Raw genomic sequence first — 12,814 nt, 5'->3', positions numbered from 1 at the left:
TCTGCATTTCAATGATTAGTAATGCTGTTAAATATGTTTTCATGTGCTTACCGTCTGTTTTATCTTTTTGGTAAAATGTCTCTCCATGTTTTTTGCTCATGTTCTAATTGGACTGTGTGCTTCTCTATTGAATATTCAAAGTTTTTATATATTCTAGATACATATCCTTTGTCAGATAAGTGATTTGCAGATATTTACTTTCACTCTGTATGTTGTCTTTTCATTGTCTTGACAGGGTCTCTGATGAGTGAAAGTATTAAACTTTGATGGCATCTAATTTATAATTTTTTCTTTTGTGGCTCATGTTTCTGGAATATATACTACTTGAAAAAAATCAGTATTACTAGCAGTGAGCATTGTTAAGGACTCTGCCTAGCCCTAGATTCTGAAAATTTTTCTCTTTTTTTCTCTAAAACATTAACAGTTTTACATTTTACATTTAAGCCTGTGATCGATTGTGAGCTAAATTTTATACAAGGTCTGAGGTCTTCACAAAGGTTGAGTTCTTGCCTATGGAAGTCCATTTGCTCCAGTATCACTTCTTGAAAGGCTATCTTTCCTCCATTGAATATCTGCTCTTGCATCTTTGTCAAAAATCAGGTGTGCATAATTGTGTAGCTCAATTTCTGGGTTTTCCACTCTCTGTTCCACTGAACCATGTGCTCATCTGTTGCTCTAACCATCCCTCACAAACATGAGAACTGCAGCCATATAAGTCTTAAAATCATTCTACCTGATTTCAAGACTTACTTTTCAAAATTGTGCTAGCTATTCTAGTTCCTTTGTACATCTATATACATTTTTGAACAATCTCATCTATATTGGAAAAGTTTTGTTGGACTTTTGCTTGCAATTGCAGTAAACCTATATATCAATTTGGGAAATAACTGACATCTTTACTATGTTTTATTTAAATCATCTTTTTTTTTTTTTAAATCAGGGTTTTTGTAATTTTTAGCATATAAATCTGATATATGTTTTGTTTGACACATGCCAAAGCATTTCATTTTTTTTCAAAAAAAATTTATCATTGATGGACATTTAGGTTGGTTCCAAGTCTTTCCTATTTTGAACAGTGTCACAATAAACATATGTGTGCATATGTCTTTATAATAGAATGATTTATGATCTTTTGGGTCTATACCTGGTAATGGGATTGCTGGGTCAAATGGTGTTTCTATTTCTATATCCTTGAGGAATCACCACACTGTCTTCCACCGTGATTGAATTAATTTACACTCCTGCCAACATATTTCTTTTTATATGTTGCTAATTTCTCTTTGATAATATTTTCTTAAGGATTTTGGAGTCCATACTTGTAAGAGATATTTGTCTGTACTTTACTTTTTCATGATGTTGTCTTTCTCTAGTTTTTGTGTCTTGTCAAGGCTACATCCATAAAATGAATTATAAAGTATTAACTCCTGTCTATTTTCTGGAAGAGATTGTGAAGAATTAGTGTTAATTCTTCTTTACATGTTTGGTAGAATTGTCTGGTAAAACCATGTGGTCTGAAGATTTTGTTTATGAAAAGTTTTATAAAACATAAATTTATTAACAGGTGTAAAGTTATTTAAATCATCTATTTAAGCTTTAGTTTATTATTTTAGTTTGCATTTTTTAAAGGAATTGTTCCATTTCATGTAATTCATGAAATTTATCTTGTAGGGTTGTTTGTAGTATTCTTCTCTTATGGAATGAATATTTGTTTTTCCTGCTCACGGATTTATATGTGAAGTCCTAACCTCCCAATGTGATTGTATTTGGAGGTGCAACATTTGGAGGTCATTAGGTTTTAATAGTGTCATGAGGATGGTGTGCTCATGATAGAATTAGTGTCCTTATAAGAGGAAAACGACATTAAATCTCTGTTTCTCCTTCATGTGAGGATGCAGAGAAGACCGCACTCTACAAGCTATGAAGAGGGCCCTCACCAGAATCTGAATATTCTGGCACCTCGATCTTGGGCTTCACAGTCTGCAGAATTTTGAGAAATATCTATTTTTTTTTAGCTACCCAGAGTACGGTATTTTGTTGTAGCATCCTGCACTGACCAACACATCTGTTATCCTTTTGACATTTGTGGGTTTCCTAATCATATCTCTTTTTTTATATAGTATTTTTAATAGGCTGAGTGTGGGACTCACGCCTGTAATCCCAGCATTTTGGGAGGCCAAGGCAGGCAGATCATCTGAGGTAAGCAGTTTGAGACCAGCCTGGCCAACATGGTGAAACTACATCTCTACTAAAAGTACAAAAATTAGCCAGGCGTGGCAGTGGGCACCTACAATCCCAGTTACTAGGGAGGCTGAGGCAGGAGAATCACTTGAACCCAGGAGGTAGAGGTTGCTATGAGCCCAGGTCATGCCACTACATTCAGCCAGGGTGACAGAGAGAGACTCTGTCAAACAAAACAAAACAAAACAAAACAAAAGAAAAAAGTATTTTAAATGAATTAATTAAAACTTCCATCTTAATTTTTGAGTACATTATAAATATCTAAATTCTAATATATCTAAAGCAGAACTTTTGATTTTCTTAACGTAGAAGACTACACATAGTATTAATTTGTATTTATTTATATTTCAAAGTTTTTAATTGGCAAATAATACTTGGCATATAGTTATGGGGTACAATATGATGTTTTGATATATGTGGTTATTCCAGAAAAATTAAATCAAGTAGATTAACAATTTGATTACGTCATCTACTTATTGTTCTGTGGTGAGAATGGTTAAAATCTACTCTTTTCACAATTTTGAAAGATATGTTATTAGTAGCTATGGTCATCACACTGTACAATTGATCAGTAAAATGTATTCCTCCTGTTTAACTGAAATTTTGTACCCTTTGACCAATATTTTTCCTTTTTCTATCAGCCCTTCCCTCTCATCCTCTGGTAAATATCATTCTACTCCCTGTTCCTATGAGTTCAACTTTTCTAGATTCTACATATAAGTGAGGTCATCCAATATTTGTCTTTCTGTGCCTGGCTTCTTTAACTTAGCATAACATCATTGAGGTTCTTCCATATTGTCACAAATGACAGAATTTCCTAATTTTTATAAGGCTGTATAGTATTCCAATGTGTATATATACCACATTAATTTTTATCCATTCATTTGTTGCTGAACACTTAGGTTGCTTTCGTATCTTGGCTATTATGAATCATGATGAACACAGAAATGCAGATTCTTTTGATATATTGATTTCAATTTTTGGTATATATCCCCAGAAGTGGTTTTGACAAAGGAACCAAGAACACACCATGGGGAAAGGACAGTTTCTTCAATAGAAGGTGTTGGGAGATCTACATGCGTCATTTTTATGTGTGAGATCTCTGGCAAAGAAAAGTTACCATAAAGATACAGTACTCATCATTTGTTATAAATCTTCAAAATAGCAATTTAATGGTGCTTTGCTTTGTTTAGCCATTGATTTTATACATATACATATATATATATATATATATATATACACACACACACACATACATATATATACATATACATATACATATACATATATTTTTTATTGCATTTTAGGTTTTGGAGTACATGTGAAGAACATGCAAGATTGTTGCATAGGTACATACATGGCAATGTGGTTTGCTGCCTTTCTAGCCGTTGATTTTTTAAACTCAGCTTTATTGAGGTATAATTTATATAAAATAAAATAATTGCTTTTTCCTATTAAGAAAAAAAAGGTGTTGGGAAAACTGGATAACCGCATGTAGAAGAATGAAACTAGCCCCTTATCTCACATTGTGTACAAAAACATTAACTCAAAATAGATTAAAGACTTGAATGTAAAACCTGAAACTGTGTGACACTACTGCAATATAGGGGAAAAGCTTCGGGACATTGATATGGACAATGATTTCTCATATAGGACCCCAAAAGCACAGGCAACAAAAGCAAAAATAGAGAAATGAAATTGCAGCAAACTAAAAAGCTTCTGCACAGCAAAACAACAACAACAACAACAACAGCAACAAAACACTGAAAAGATGACCCACAGTTAGGAGAAAATATTTACAGCTATACTTCTGATACGGGGTAATATCCAAAATATGTAAGAAAATCAAACAGCTCAATAGCAAGAAAACAAATAACTTGATTTTAAAAATGAGCAAAGAACCCGAACAGGCATTTCTCAAAAGAATACATAGAAATGACCCACAGGTTCCTGAAAAAACATTCAACAGTCCTAATCATCAGGGAAATGCAAATTAACATCACAGTGATCTATCACTGCGCATCTGTTAGAATGACTATTTGCCAAAAGACAAAAGATAACAAGTATTGTGATGATGCAGAGAAAAGGGAATCTGGTTATACTGTGATTGAGAATGTAAATGATAATAGTACAGCTATTTCAGAAAACAGTGTGGAGGATCTCAAAAAACTCAGAATTATCATATGATCCAGCAATCCCATAGCATTTCTATGTCATCAACTCATTAAATTTACCCATTCAGTTATTCATGTCCCAAACTAACTCATCCTTAATTCTTTGCTTTCCCTTATGTCCCTATTCAATATACCAAAGTGTACTGATTCTGTTTTCAATTATATCCAGAAACTCACTAGCTGGATTTCCACTCCAGGCCATACCACCATCGTTTCTCACCTGGACCACTGTGATACCCCTCACATGTGTCTTTTCTTCCACTCTTGCTCCCTAACAGTTCATCCTTTACATAGCAGACAGATCACACAAGTCTCCTATTCCCTAGAGTGGCTTCCTGGCAAATACACTGAAATCTAAATCCCTTATTTCACATACTGTAGCCCCTGACTTTATCCATGAAAATGTCTCCCAGAAGTCTCTCCTGGCTCAGCATGTTTCAGCAGCCACACCCTTCTTTCTATTCCTTGAGGATGCCAAGCTCATTCCCAGCTTGGGATATTTGCACAAGCTGTTTCCTCCAGCCAAGATACCCTGTTCCCTAAACATCTTACGGTCAGTTCCTTCTTGTAATTCAAACTCCACCTTAACTTCTTTTCTTAGAGATCTCTTTCCTGACCTCTCAACCTACTCACTTTCTGTTCTGCCAGCCTGGTTTTAATGCTCTCTCCTGGTTCAACAGCACTTACTCATATGGGATATGTTCTTATTTGTTACTTGGTAATTTGATGTTTTCTTTGTTGAGGTGTAAGCTGCATGAGAACAGAGGCTTTACCTTTCTCAGTTACTATTGTGTTCCCAGCACACAGAACCATGTCTGGAACATAATAGGTGCTCAGCATATAATTGCTACATCTATGAATGAAAGTGCTGTGCTTAAGGTTGCCCATACCCTATCTTATCTTACCCTTCAACAAGTAAAATATACATTCTATTCCCACTTTTGTAGATAAGAAATGGGGTGTTCAACTAATTAAACCAACTATTGAACTACAATTGTGTATTTCTTCTGCCTATTTCAAACTTAAGGATGCCATCATTCATGGAAAATGTGTAAGAGCAAGAACTTCATAAAAGGATATTGCTGATCACTGTGTATGGATCTGTTTATATCTTAAATACTTTTTATTAAAGTTCTGGAAATTCATAGAAAGCATGCTTTGTTATTCAATTTAAATAGTTAGAATGGTTAGACCGCTGAGACTCGTGGAAATGGGTAAGAGTTCTAGAAGAGAACGAGCCTCCTCCATTCAATGTAATTCGGTCTATCATTCCAGGAGTGCTTCTTTCTTAAGTGTAGAAGAACATCATTTCATATGTAGTATTGTTGGGAAATATCAGTTTTAACTAGAACTGTTGCAACAGTCAGAAAAAGAAGCCAAAAGATTTGTCTAGGTATTAAGATATGGCCCCATCTGTGCTAAATCTCACGAATATTTATACAGAACAAACAAAAAATCAAAAACAAAAACTCTGGGAGTATAAATTAGAAGTGTAGGAAAATCCTAAAAACTGCTTAAGACACCCAAGAATTCAGGAAAATCACTTTTTCAGAGAAGGCAACCCTATAGTTTTCTGGCTTTCACAGCAACTACCTCTATCCCAATGTCTTAAAAGAAAGGTACTTTGTGAAAATTGCAAATCCTTGCCATTGTTTTCACTATTAACTTTAAAAAAAGTCAATTGGTAAGGAGATGGTTGTGTTTGCTTTTTGAAATATGAAGAAACTGAGGCACGTCTTTCTCTTAGGGCAGTGCAGCAAATTAGTTTTGGAGCTCTGTTGCCAAGGTAGAGGGCTTAAAATTTGTGGTTTCTAGGCTACTGTGTTTTAAAGGAGGCAATTATGTATCCTAATTTCCAAATACCTGAGCCTGCGCTGTGCAGAAAATGTAGCCAGTTTTAAGAAACAGCTTGTTTTCGACTTCTAAGCCCATGAAGAAGAATATATTTATCTGTGACAAAATAGCATTGTCCCCATTTGGTGGTGAATCTTCAACTCTGTTTAGAATCAGGGTCAACTTCTCAAATGAGCCTTGCCTTTCCCCCATTTAGGCTTCCTGAATCTGATTAACACTGTGTCAGGGAGTTGTCTGATGTCTGACCTTGAGCAGCATGCTTCCCTCTCCCCACCTCCTCTTTCTGGGAATCATTTTGTACAGCCTCGGGCCCTGAGATTCCTCCCCAGCAGGCTAGATTGCACTCACAGGTTCCCTTTATTGGTATCCGAAGGGTTCCAGACCCAGTGACCTGTCATCTGTCTTCTCACCTGCTTACATGCTGATTCACTGATGAGCTGGCATTGCAGGCCCCGCCTCCCTCTGAATGGTCTGTGAGATTGCAACTGCTTCTGGAGAGGGGATGCCGAGCCGAACCAGAGCTGGGTTACTACAAGTGTAAACTGGCAGCCTATCTGTTGCCACAGAAGAACTTGGCCACCACATTGAGTAGCCGTGTTTTCTCACCTCCCAGTTACTGTTGTAGCTGTATCTGGCTTCTCTAGCATTTTAAAGGAATTTCTGATTGAGGCACTAACAGCTAATTCCACAGGAGTTGTAAGGCAGCCTGTGCATAAACTGAGACAGAAGTTTCTCCTCAGAGACTGTTTTTTTTTTTTTTAATATTATTATTGGCAAAGACTTCTGGCTCTTCTCAGAGGAATACCTTGTTGCTTAAGATGAGTGGCTGTAGAAAGCGGTGTAAACGTGAAATATTGAAATTTGCCCAGTACCTTCTCAGACTATTAACAGGTTCTCTTCATACAGGTAATGACTTTTTTTTTTTTTTTTTTTTAATAGAGGCTAGTACAGCGTGGTAATGAAGTTGACATGGAATAGGAAAGGCTCACTATTTCTTTGTTGTGATTATTTTTAATGTTGTCAATAAAATGCAATTGTGAATATTTGCTGAGATTTATGTTTCTAAAAATGTGTGCAGTGCAGCTCTTTTGGGGGTAGAACTGAATTCTGTGGATGTATTTTTTTATGTCTTCAAGGCAGTGTTGCTGGTAAATTTCAGGAAACAGCATCTGCAGAGTAGAAAGATTTTTTTTTTCTTTAAATACATGATTGTGCAAAGGGTTTTTCTCTTCTTTCCTGCTTGCTGCAGTTTACTGGAAAAGCACACAGATTTTCTTCCTTCAGGTATTTAGAAATTCTCTGGAACTCTTTGATTATTATAATCCATAGGTTATTTTCCGTGCTTGATCATAGGGCTTGGCAGTGAAAGAGTTAAGGACATTTCCTTTGGATCTGTGAGTTCCTTGCAAAATGTGAGCAAAATCTGAAAACAGCTGAAGAGTAAAATGTCCATGCGAGGTTTGATATTTGTTTCATTGCAGTGAATTTCAATGTTTTAAAATTTGCACTATTGAAATAGAAACTCTATTTAAATCTAAGTGTTGATAGCAAGAAAATATTTTTAAGATGTTCCACAATTATGAGGCTAAACCAACAGTTTTGTTTCCCATGAACTTCCTAGGCAATGCTGTCATTAATTTAGTGACAGGTGGGACCAAAATTACTTGACACTGATAATATATATTTTTTAATAGATCATCAAACTTCTGAGAGACAAAGCTTAGTCAATAGAACACTACACTTTGATTCTGGTCATAAAGAACTGTTGTGAGCTTTATTTTTCAAATACTGACCTATATTTGTCTTCTTTAATCTAAATAAAGAGAAAAGAGTTAGTAAAGAAACACACACTGTAAATAAGGATGATGTAAGGATGATGTGCCATTTATGATATGTCACATCCGAAAATGAATAAGAGGTGATCTTTTGCTGATATAAGGCTGAGAGATGAATTTGAGCAACACTTTACCTAAGAAAGTCAAGTCTTCACGATAATTAACAAAATTGCCCATGCAATTATGTTAGTGTGATAAGGGACAACCATTTTAAGAGAATAACTGACAAATGATTTCAGAGAACATTATTAAATATTAATAGATATTAAAAGGATTGTTAATATCATTATGTTAATTTCCTGTTACAGTCCACATTTTAATCTTTAGGTAGTGCAAATTGTGATGACTTTTGATACTTTTTAAGGCATAATCATTGAGTCTGTTTCTGACTTTTGCCAGCTCGGAGCTCTAATGTGTTTCTTACGCAGTCTTCACCTTTAGATTACAAATGTTTAGTCCTGTCTATATGACTTTCACATTGCCTTCCTATTAGCTTTAAAACATTCAAGTGAGGATGATGTGCCATTTATGATATCATGTCACATTTGACAGTGAGCAAGAGGCGATCTTTTACCTTGCCATGAAATTAGATAAATATTTTATAAAAGAAAGCTTTCCATGAGGCTTCTATAGTTGTCTGTTTCTCTCTGCTAGGGAAAATTTAAGGTTCTATCTGTTTCTTATTGGATTAGGTGCAGTTTTCTGCCTGTCTAGCTTATTCTGTTTGTGGAATAGTTTTTTTAAACTTTTGATTTCAAAGAATTTTATGAAAATGGTAAGTGGTTGTGAAGCTGTAAACCGTAAGTATTAATTCCAAAATACAGTGGTTGGTAGTTTATCATTGGATGGTACTTTATAATATGAAATTATGGAAAGCTAGTATAGCAGCAATGTTTTAAGCTTTATTCAATGCATATTTAGAAATCACTATAGGTGGGATCGCTTTCTTCTTTTTGAACCACAGGAGAAAAAAAGAAGCATAGAACTTTGAGAACAAGGACCGACAGATTATCACAAAGTAGTAACATAGATTTATGACCTGAGAAATGTGATTACAGCAACTTGTTTCTTATAAAAATTCTTTTCGGCTCAGTCTCTAATACTAAATTGTGTGATATCCAACCAGAATCTTTATAGCTGCTCAAAATGCGACTTGGAAAAGCCAATTTATACGTTTACTAGATGGTGTGATAATATACACTATTCATATTGTGGATTCTAATGTAAAATTCATTAGGACACTTTCAAGTCCCTTGGCTAGTAATTAATGAATAAGTAGGAAACAAGAGTTGAATTAGCTTAAAAAATTTGCTTTAAAGTTGGATGTACAAGCAGCTGCTAATTGTATCCTGAACAATCAGCATATGCCTTTGTAGCTATCAAAAATTTAAAACAACACGACATGTCTTAGATGATCTTTTCCTTTTTACCAACAAGCCCTTTATTTTTATTTATTTATTTATTTATTTATTTTTTGGTCAATGGTGTTATCTGAGGAAATAGTGATTTTGTTTTATATTAAAACAGGTTAATTCTGAAATATATAATTTTATTTTTGGCAGCTGCTTCTCATTTGATACCAAAATGGGCCATTTATATAAACACAGAACATTGGAATTGCAAAGAAATTTTTATGGATTCAAACTTTTCTTCAATTTGTCTTATTAGTGTTACCACAAGGTAGAGAAAAGCAATTTCTTTTTGTGTAAGCTTTTCATGTAAGTTTTGGCAATGCCTAGGATTACTTACAAATTAAAAATTTAATTTAATTTCTAAAATAATTTTTTCAGTGTGTACAAATTCAAAGGTAAAAATTTGTCCAGCTAAAATAAGATACATCTCTTTTCCCAGAAACTTTCTACACATTTTTTGTCATGGCAAATCACTTCTCAAAGAGTGTATGTTACAAACATATGTATTGGCTGTATTTATCATAAAAACATACAAATTTTAAAAGTTTCTTTGTTATGTATAATAAATCACAGAAATCCATATGCAAATATTACAAGTTAATGGCTTCAGTTCATTGTAGGATCAATTATCCTAATTTTGTCTCAGTTTGAGACCTGCCTCTTTATGTAGCATATTATATTCAATTCTAGATGGGGCTCATGCTACCCAATATATTCTTGTACATATAAGTAAATTGAGATGGGTCTTAGGATTGCTCCAAGAATATGACATTTATATCAATGGGCAATTTGTGTATCATAGGAACCCATACAACACCCTATCATATGAATTCTGCCTGTTGAGAAGAGTGAATGTTATTGATGATATCGTATTTTGAACTGTTTCTTCTTTATGTATAAAATGTAATATCGTTATGTTTTATGGTACTTACTTGAAGGCTGTTTTGACATTTTTCAATATTCTGTACATTGTTTTCTCGAAAAATCAAGACCTGAACACATTTTTCTATTAGCAAGAACTCCCCAAACGTATGTCTGAGGCGGATATTGCCTGGAGCCCTGTTTCAGACTTCAGGTCTGCAAGTTATTGGTATGTCCAAGTTCAATTCACCACCTAAGGGAAGCAAAAGCAATGTAAACCTAAAAACCCTGTGAAACACTGAATTGCTGTTTAACTAGTGGGTTAAAGTATTTCAAATTTCATGAAATTATATTATTAAAAGCAGGAGATAAGAATTCATCATTCCATCAAGTAGAGCGTTTTAGATTAAAGGAGGAGAGAGACAGAGAGATGGTGTACATTCATTTCACAAGTTTTCATCAGTTGTTTCCCCCTTAAACTTGACATCATTGAAGTTACCATGGGTTGAGCCACAACAGGCTAGTCATGTAAAGACTTAAATATTTTTTTATATTGCATTTTTGAAGTATGAAGAGAAGGCAAGAGGTGATCCTAAGCAAAATCAGAGAGTTGAAAAGTTTGTTTCTGGCCATGTGCCCTTCCATTTTCTGTTCTCTTCTTTCCACCTGGAGATGATGGAACACAGAATCATATTTCAAACCTCTCTCTCCTATATCCTCCCTCATACCCCAGCCGAGCCAGATTTACACATAGGGCAGACATATCTCACACAAAGGATGCACTTCTGAAGACCTCACATAATTAAACACTAGCAAAATTCAGGTTGAATATTGGCAGGAAAAAAAAAAAAAAGAGACAGGATTTTCTATTTCCCAGTTGAAATGGTCCTGACATGTCGCAGTAGAATACACAGTTTATATTCATTTGTCCTGTGAACTCTGAAATTATGCTATTCCTGATTTACTCTTTTCAACTTTTTAATCCATTCTTTCAAATTTTGCTGATAAAACAAGATTATATTTCTTACAGCATCATGTAAAATTGGCATTGTTCCAATGCATGTAATATGCCACCATGTTATATTGTTTATGCTGTTTCTTCCATTGAAACCTACTCTCAAGTAAAAAGCAAGCAAAGAAAAATGATGTTTGTACTTGACTGCAAATGAATTTATGGCACTGTGTTACTTTTCCCAACAGAGTTTGCATTTTAAACTTTATCGGGATAATTATTTTGTCCTGTTTTATTTTATTTTAACTTTACAATCAGGATTAAAGGGATATTTGTGGGGAATTTATGGTCTTGCTTAATCTTCTTATAATCTGCCATTGCTGCCAAATCTGATTACAGGATCTCTGATTTAAACAGACAAAACACCTATATATTCAGGTTACTGGTTGCCTTCCTTAATTTCAGAAAGAAATTTGTATGTTAATGTCTTATTACATTGCAAATTATGTTCTTTTTTCCTATAATTAACATATTAGTTAAGCTTTCAGGCTTAAAGCCTCTTCTTTCCCAAAGAAAACTGTGTTTATCATTGTCAGAACTTTAAAGTAGCAAATGATCTGATCTCATAGTCTTAGACATGGTAAAATCTTAAAACTCACTTGTTGACTTTTAATCAATATATTGCATGTGGTTTAAAGGAAACAGCTCATCTTCATAGAAAGAACTGCATCTGGCCAGGTGCCATGGCTCAAACCTGTAATCCCAGCACTTTGGGAGGCCAAGGTGGGTGGATCATGAAGTTAGAAGTTTGAGACCAGTCTGATTAACATAAACCCCATCTCTACTAAAGATACAAAAATTCACTGGGCGTGGTGGTGTGCATCTATAATCCCAGGTACTTGGGAGGCTGAGGCAGGGGAATTGCTTGAACCAGGTAGGCGGAGGTTAGAGTGAGCCAGGATTGCACCATTGCAATCCAGCCCAGGCAACAAGATGAGACTACATCTCAAAAAAAAAAAAAAAAAAAAAGTAAAAAAGAGCTACATTTGCCCCTCTTGCTTAAGGTAATCAGAGCTTTCTTACCAGAAACTTCAGCAGTTACACATCAGTGCCTTGTTTAAGTACTTAAAAAATATTTCGGCTTCACAATACAATTGTGATCTGGATATTATTCATTGATTGAGGATATTATACATTGATTGTAATCTGTATCAGTTCTGTTTCTGGCAGGAAAGAGATCTCAAACTCCAGAAAAGACTTTGATAAAGGGACTCTGTATTGGAGCAATTAGGGATAATGTATTTGCTTAAGCTAGTAACAGTAAACTATTGAAGAAGCAAGGGATAGGAACCATTTTTGGAGCCTGGAGAGGGAAACTGTCCAGAAAGCTTCTGGACAGAGTGGTGGCCTTGAGTACAGAAATATAGCCTACCTACAGAGACCTGATAGGAAGAAAGTTCAGGGGAGAAAAAAAATGCTGGTCTGATT

At 34.8% G+C, this 12,814-nt stretch overlaps 1 protein-coding gene across 3 annotated transcripts in view; it reads left to right on the top strand.

Annotated features, from left to right (window-relative positions):
* The window catches only part of KCNIP4 (potassium voltage-gated channel interacting protein 4), a 1,204,862-nt gene that overhangs the window by 233,564 nt on the left and 958,484 nt on the right, over positions 1–12,814 (top strand). Inside the window, exon 1 of one of the 3 annotated variants that reach the window (XM_032271873.1) lies at positions 4,100–7,172. The exons of the other annotated variants lie outside the window; for them this stretch is intronic. Coding sequence (XP_032127764.1) covers positions 7,085–7,172 — 88 coding nt within the window. The 5' untranslated portion in view covers positions 4,100–7,084. Of the gene's footprint in view, positions 1–4,099; positions 7,173–12,814 lie in introns of those variants that run through there. 3 annotated transcript variants of the gene reach the window in all.

Source organism: Sapajus apella, unplaced genomic scaffold, assembly GCF_009761245.1.
Source record: "Sapajus apella isolate SASKATOON/1434 unplaced genomic scaffold, GSC_monkey_1.0 scaffold5, whole genome shotgun sequence".
NCBI lineage: Eukaryota > Metazoa > Chordata > Mammalia > Primates > Cebidae > Sapajus > Sapajus apella.
The sequence above is the reverse complement of the archived record's forward strand: the minus strand, read 5'-3'. Positions and strand labels throughout refer to the sequence as shown.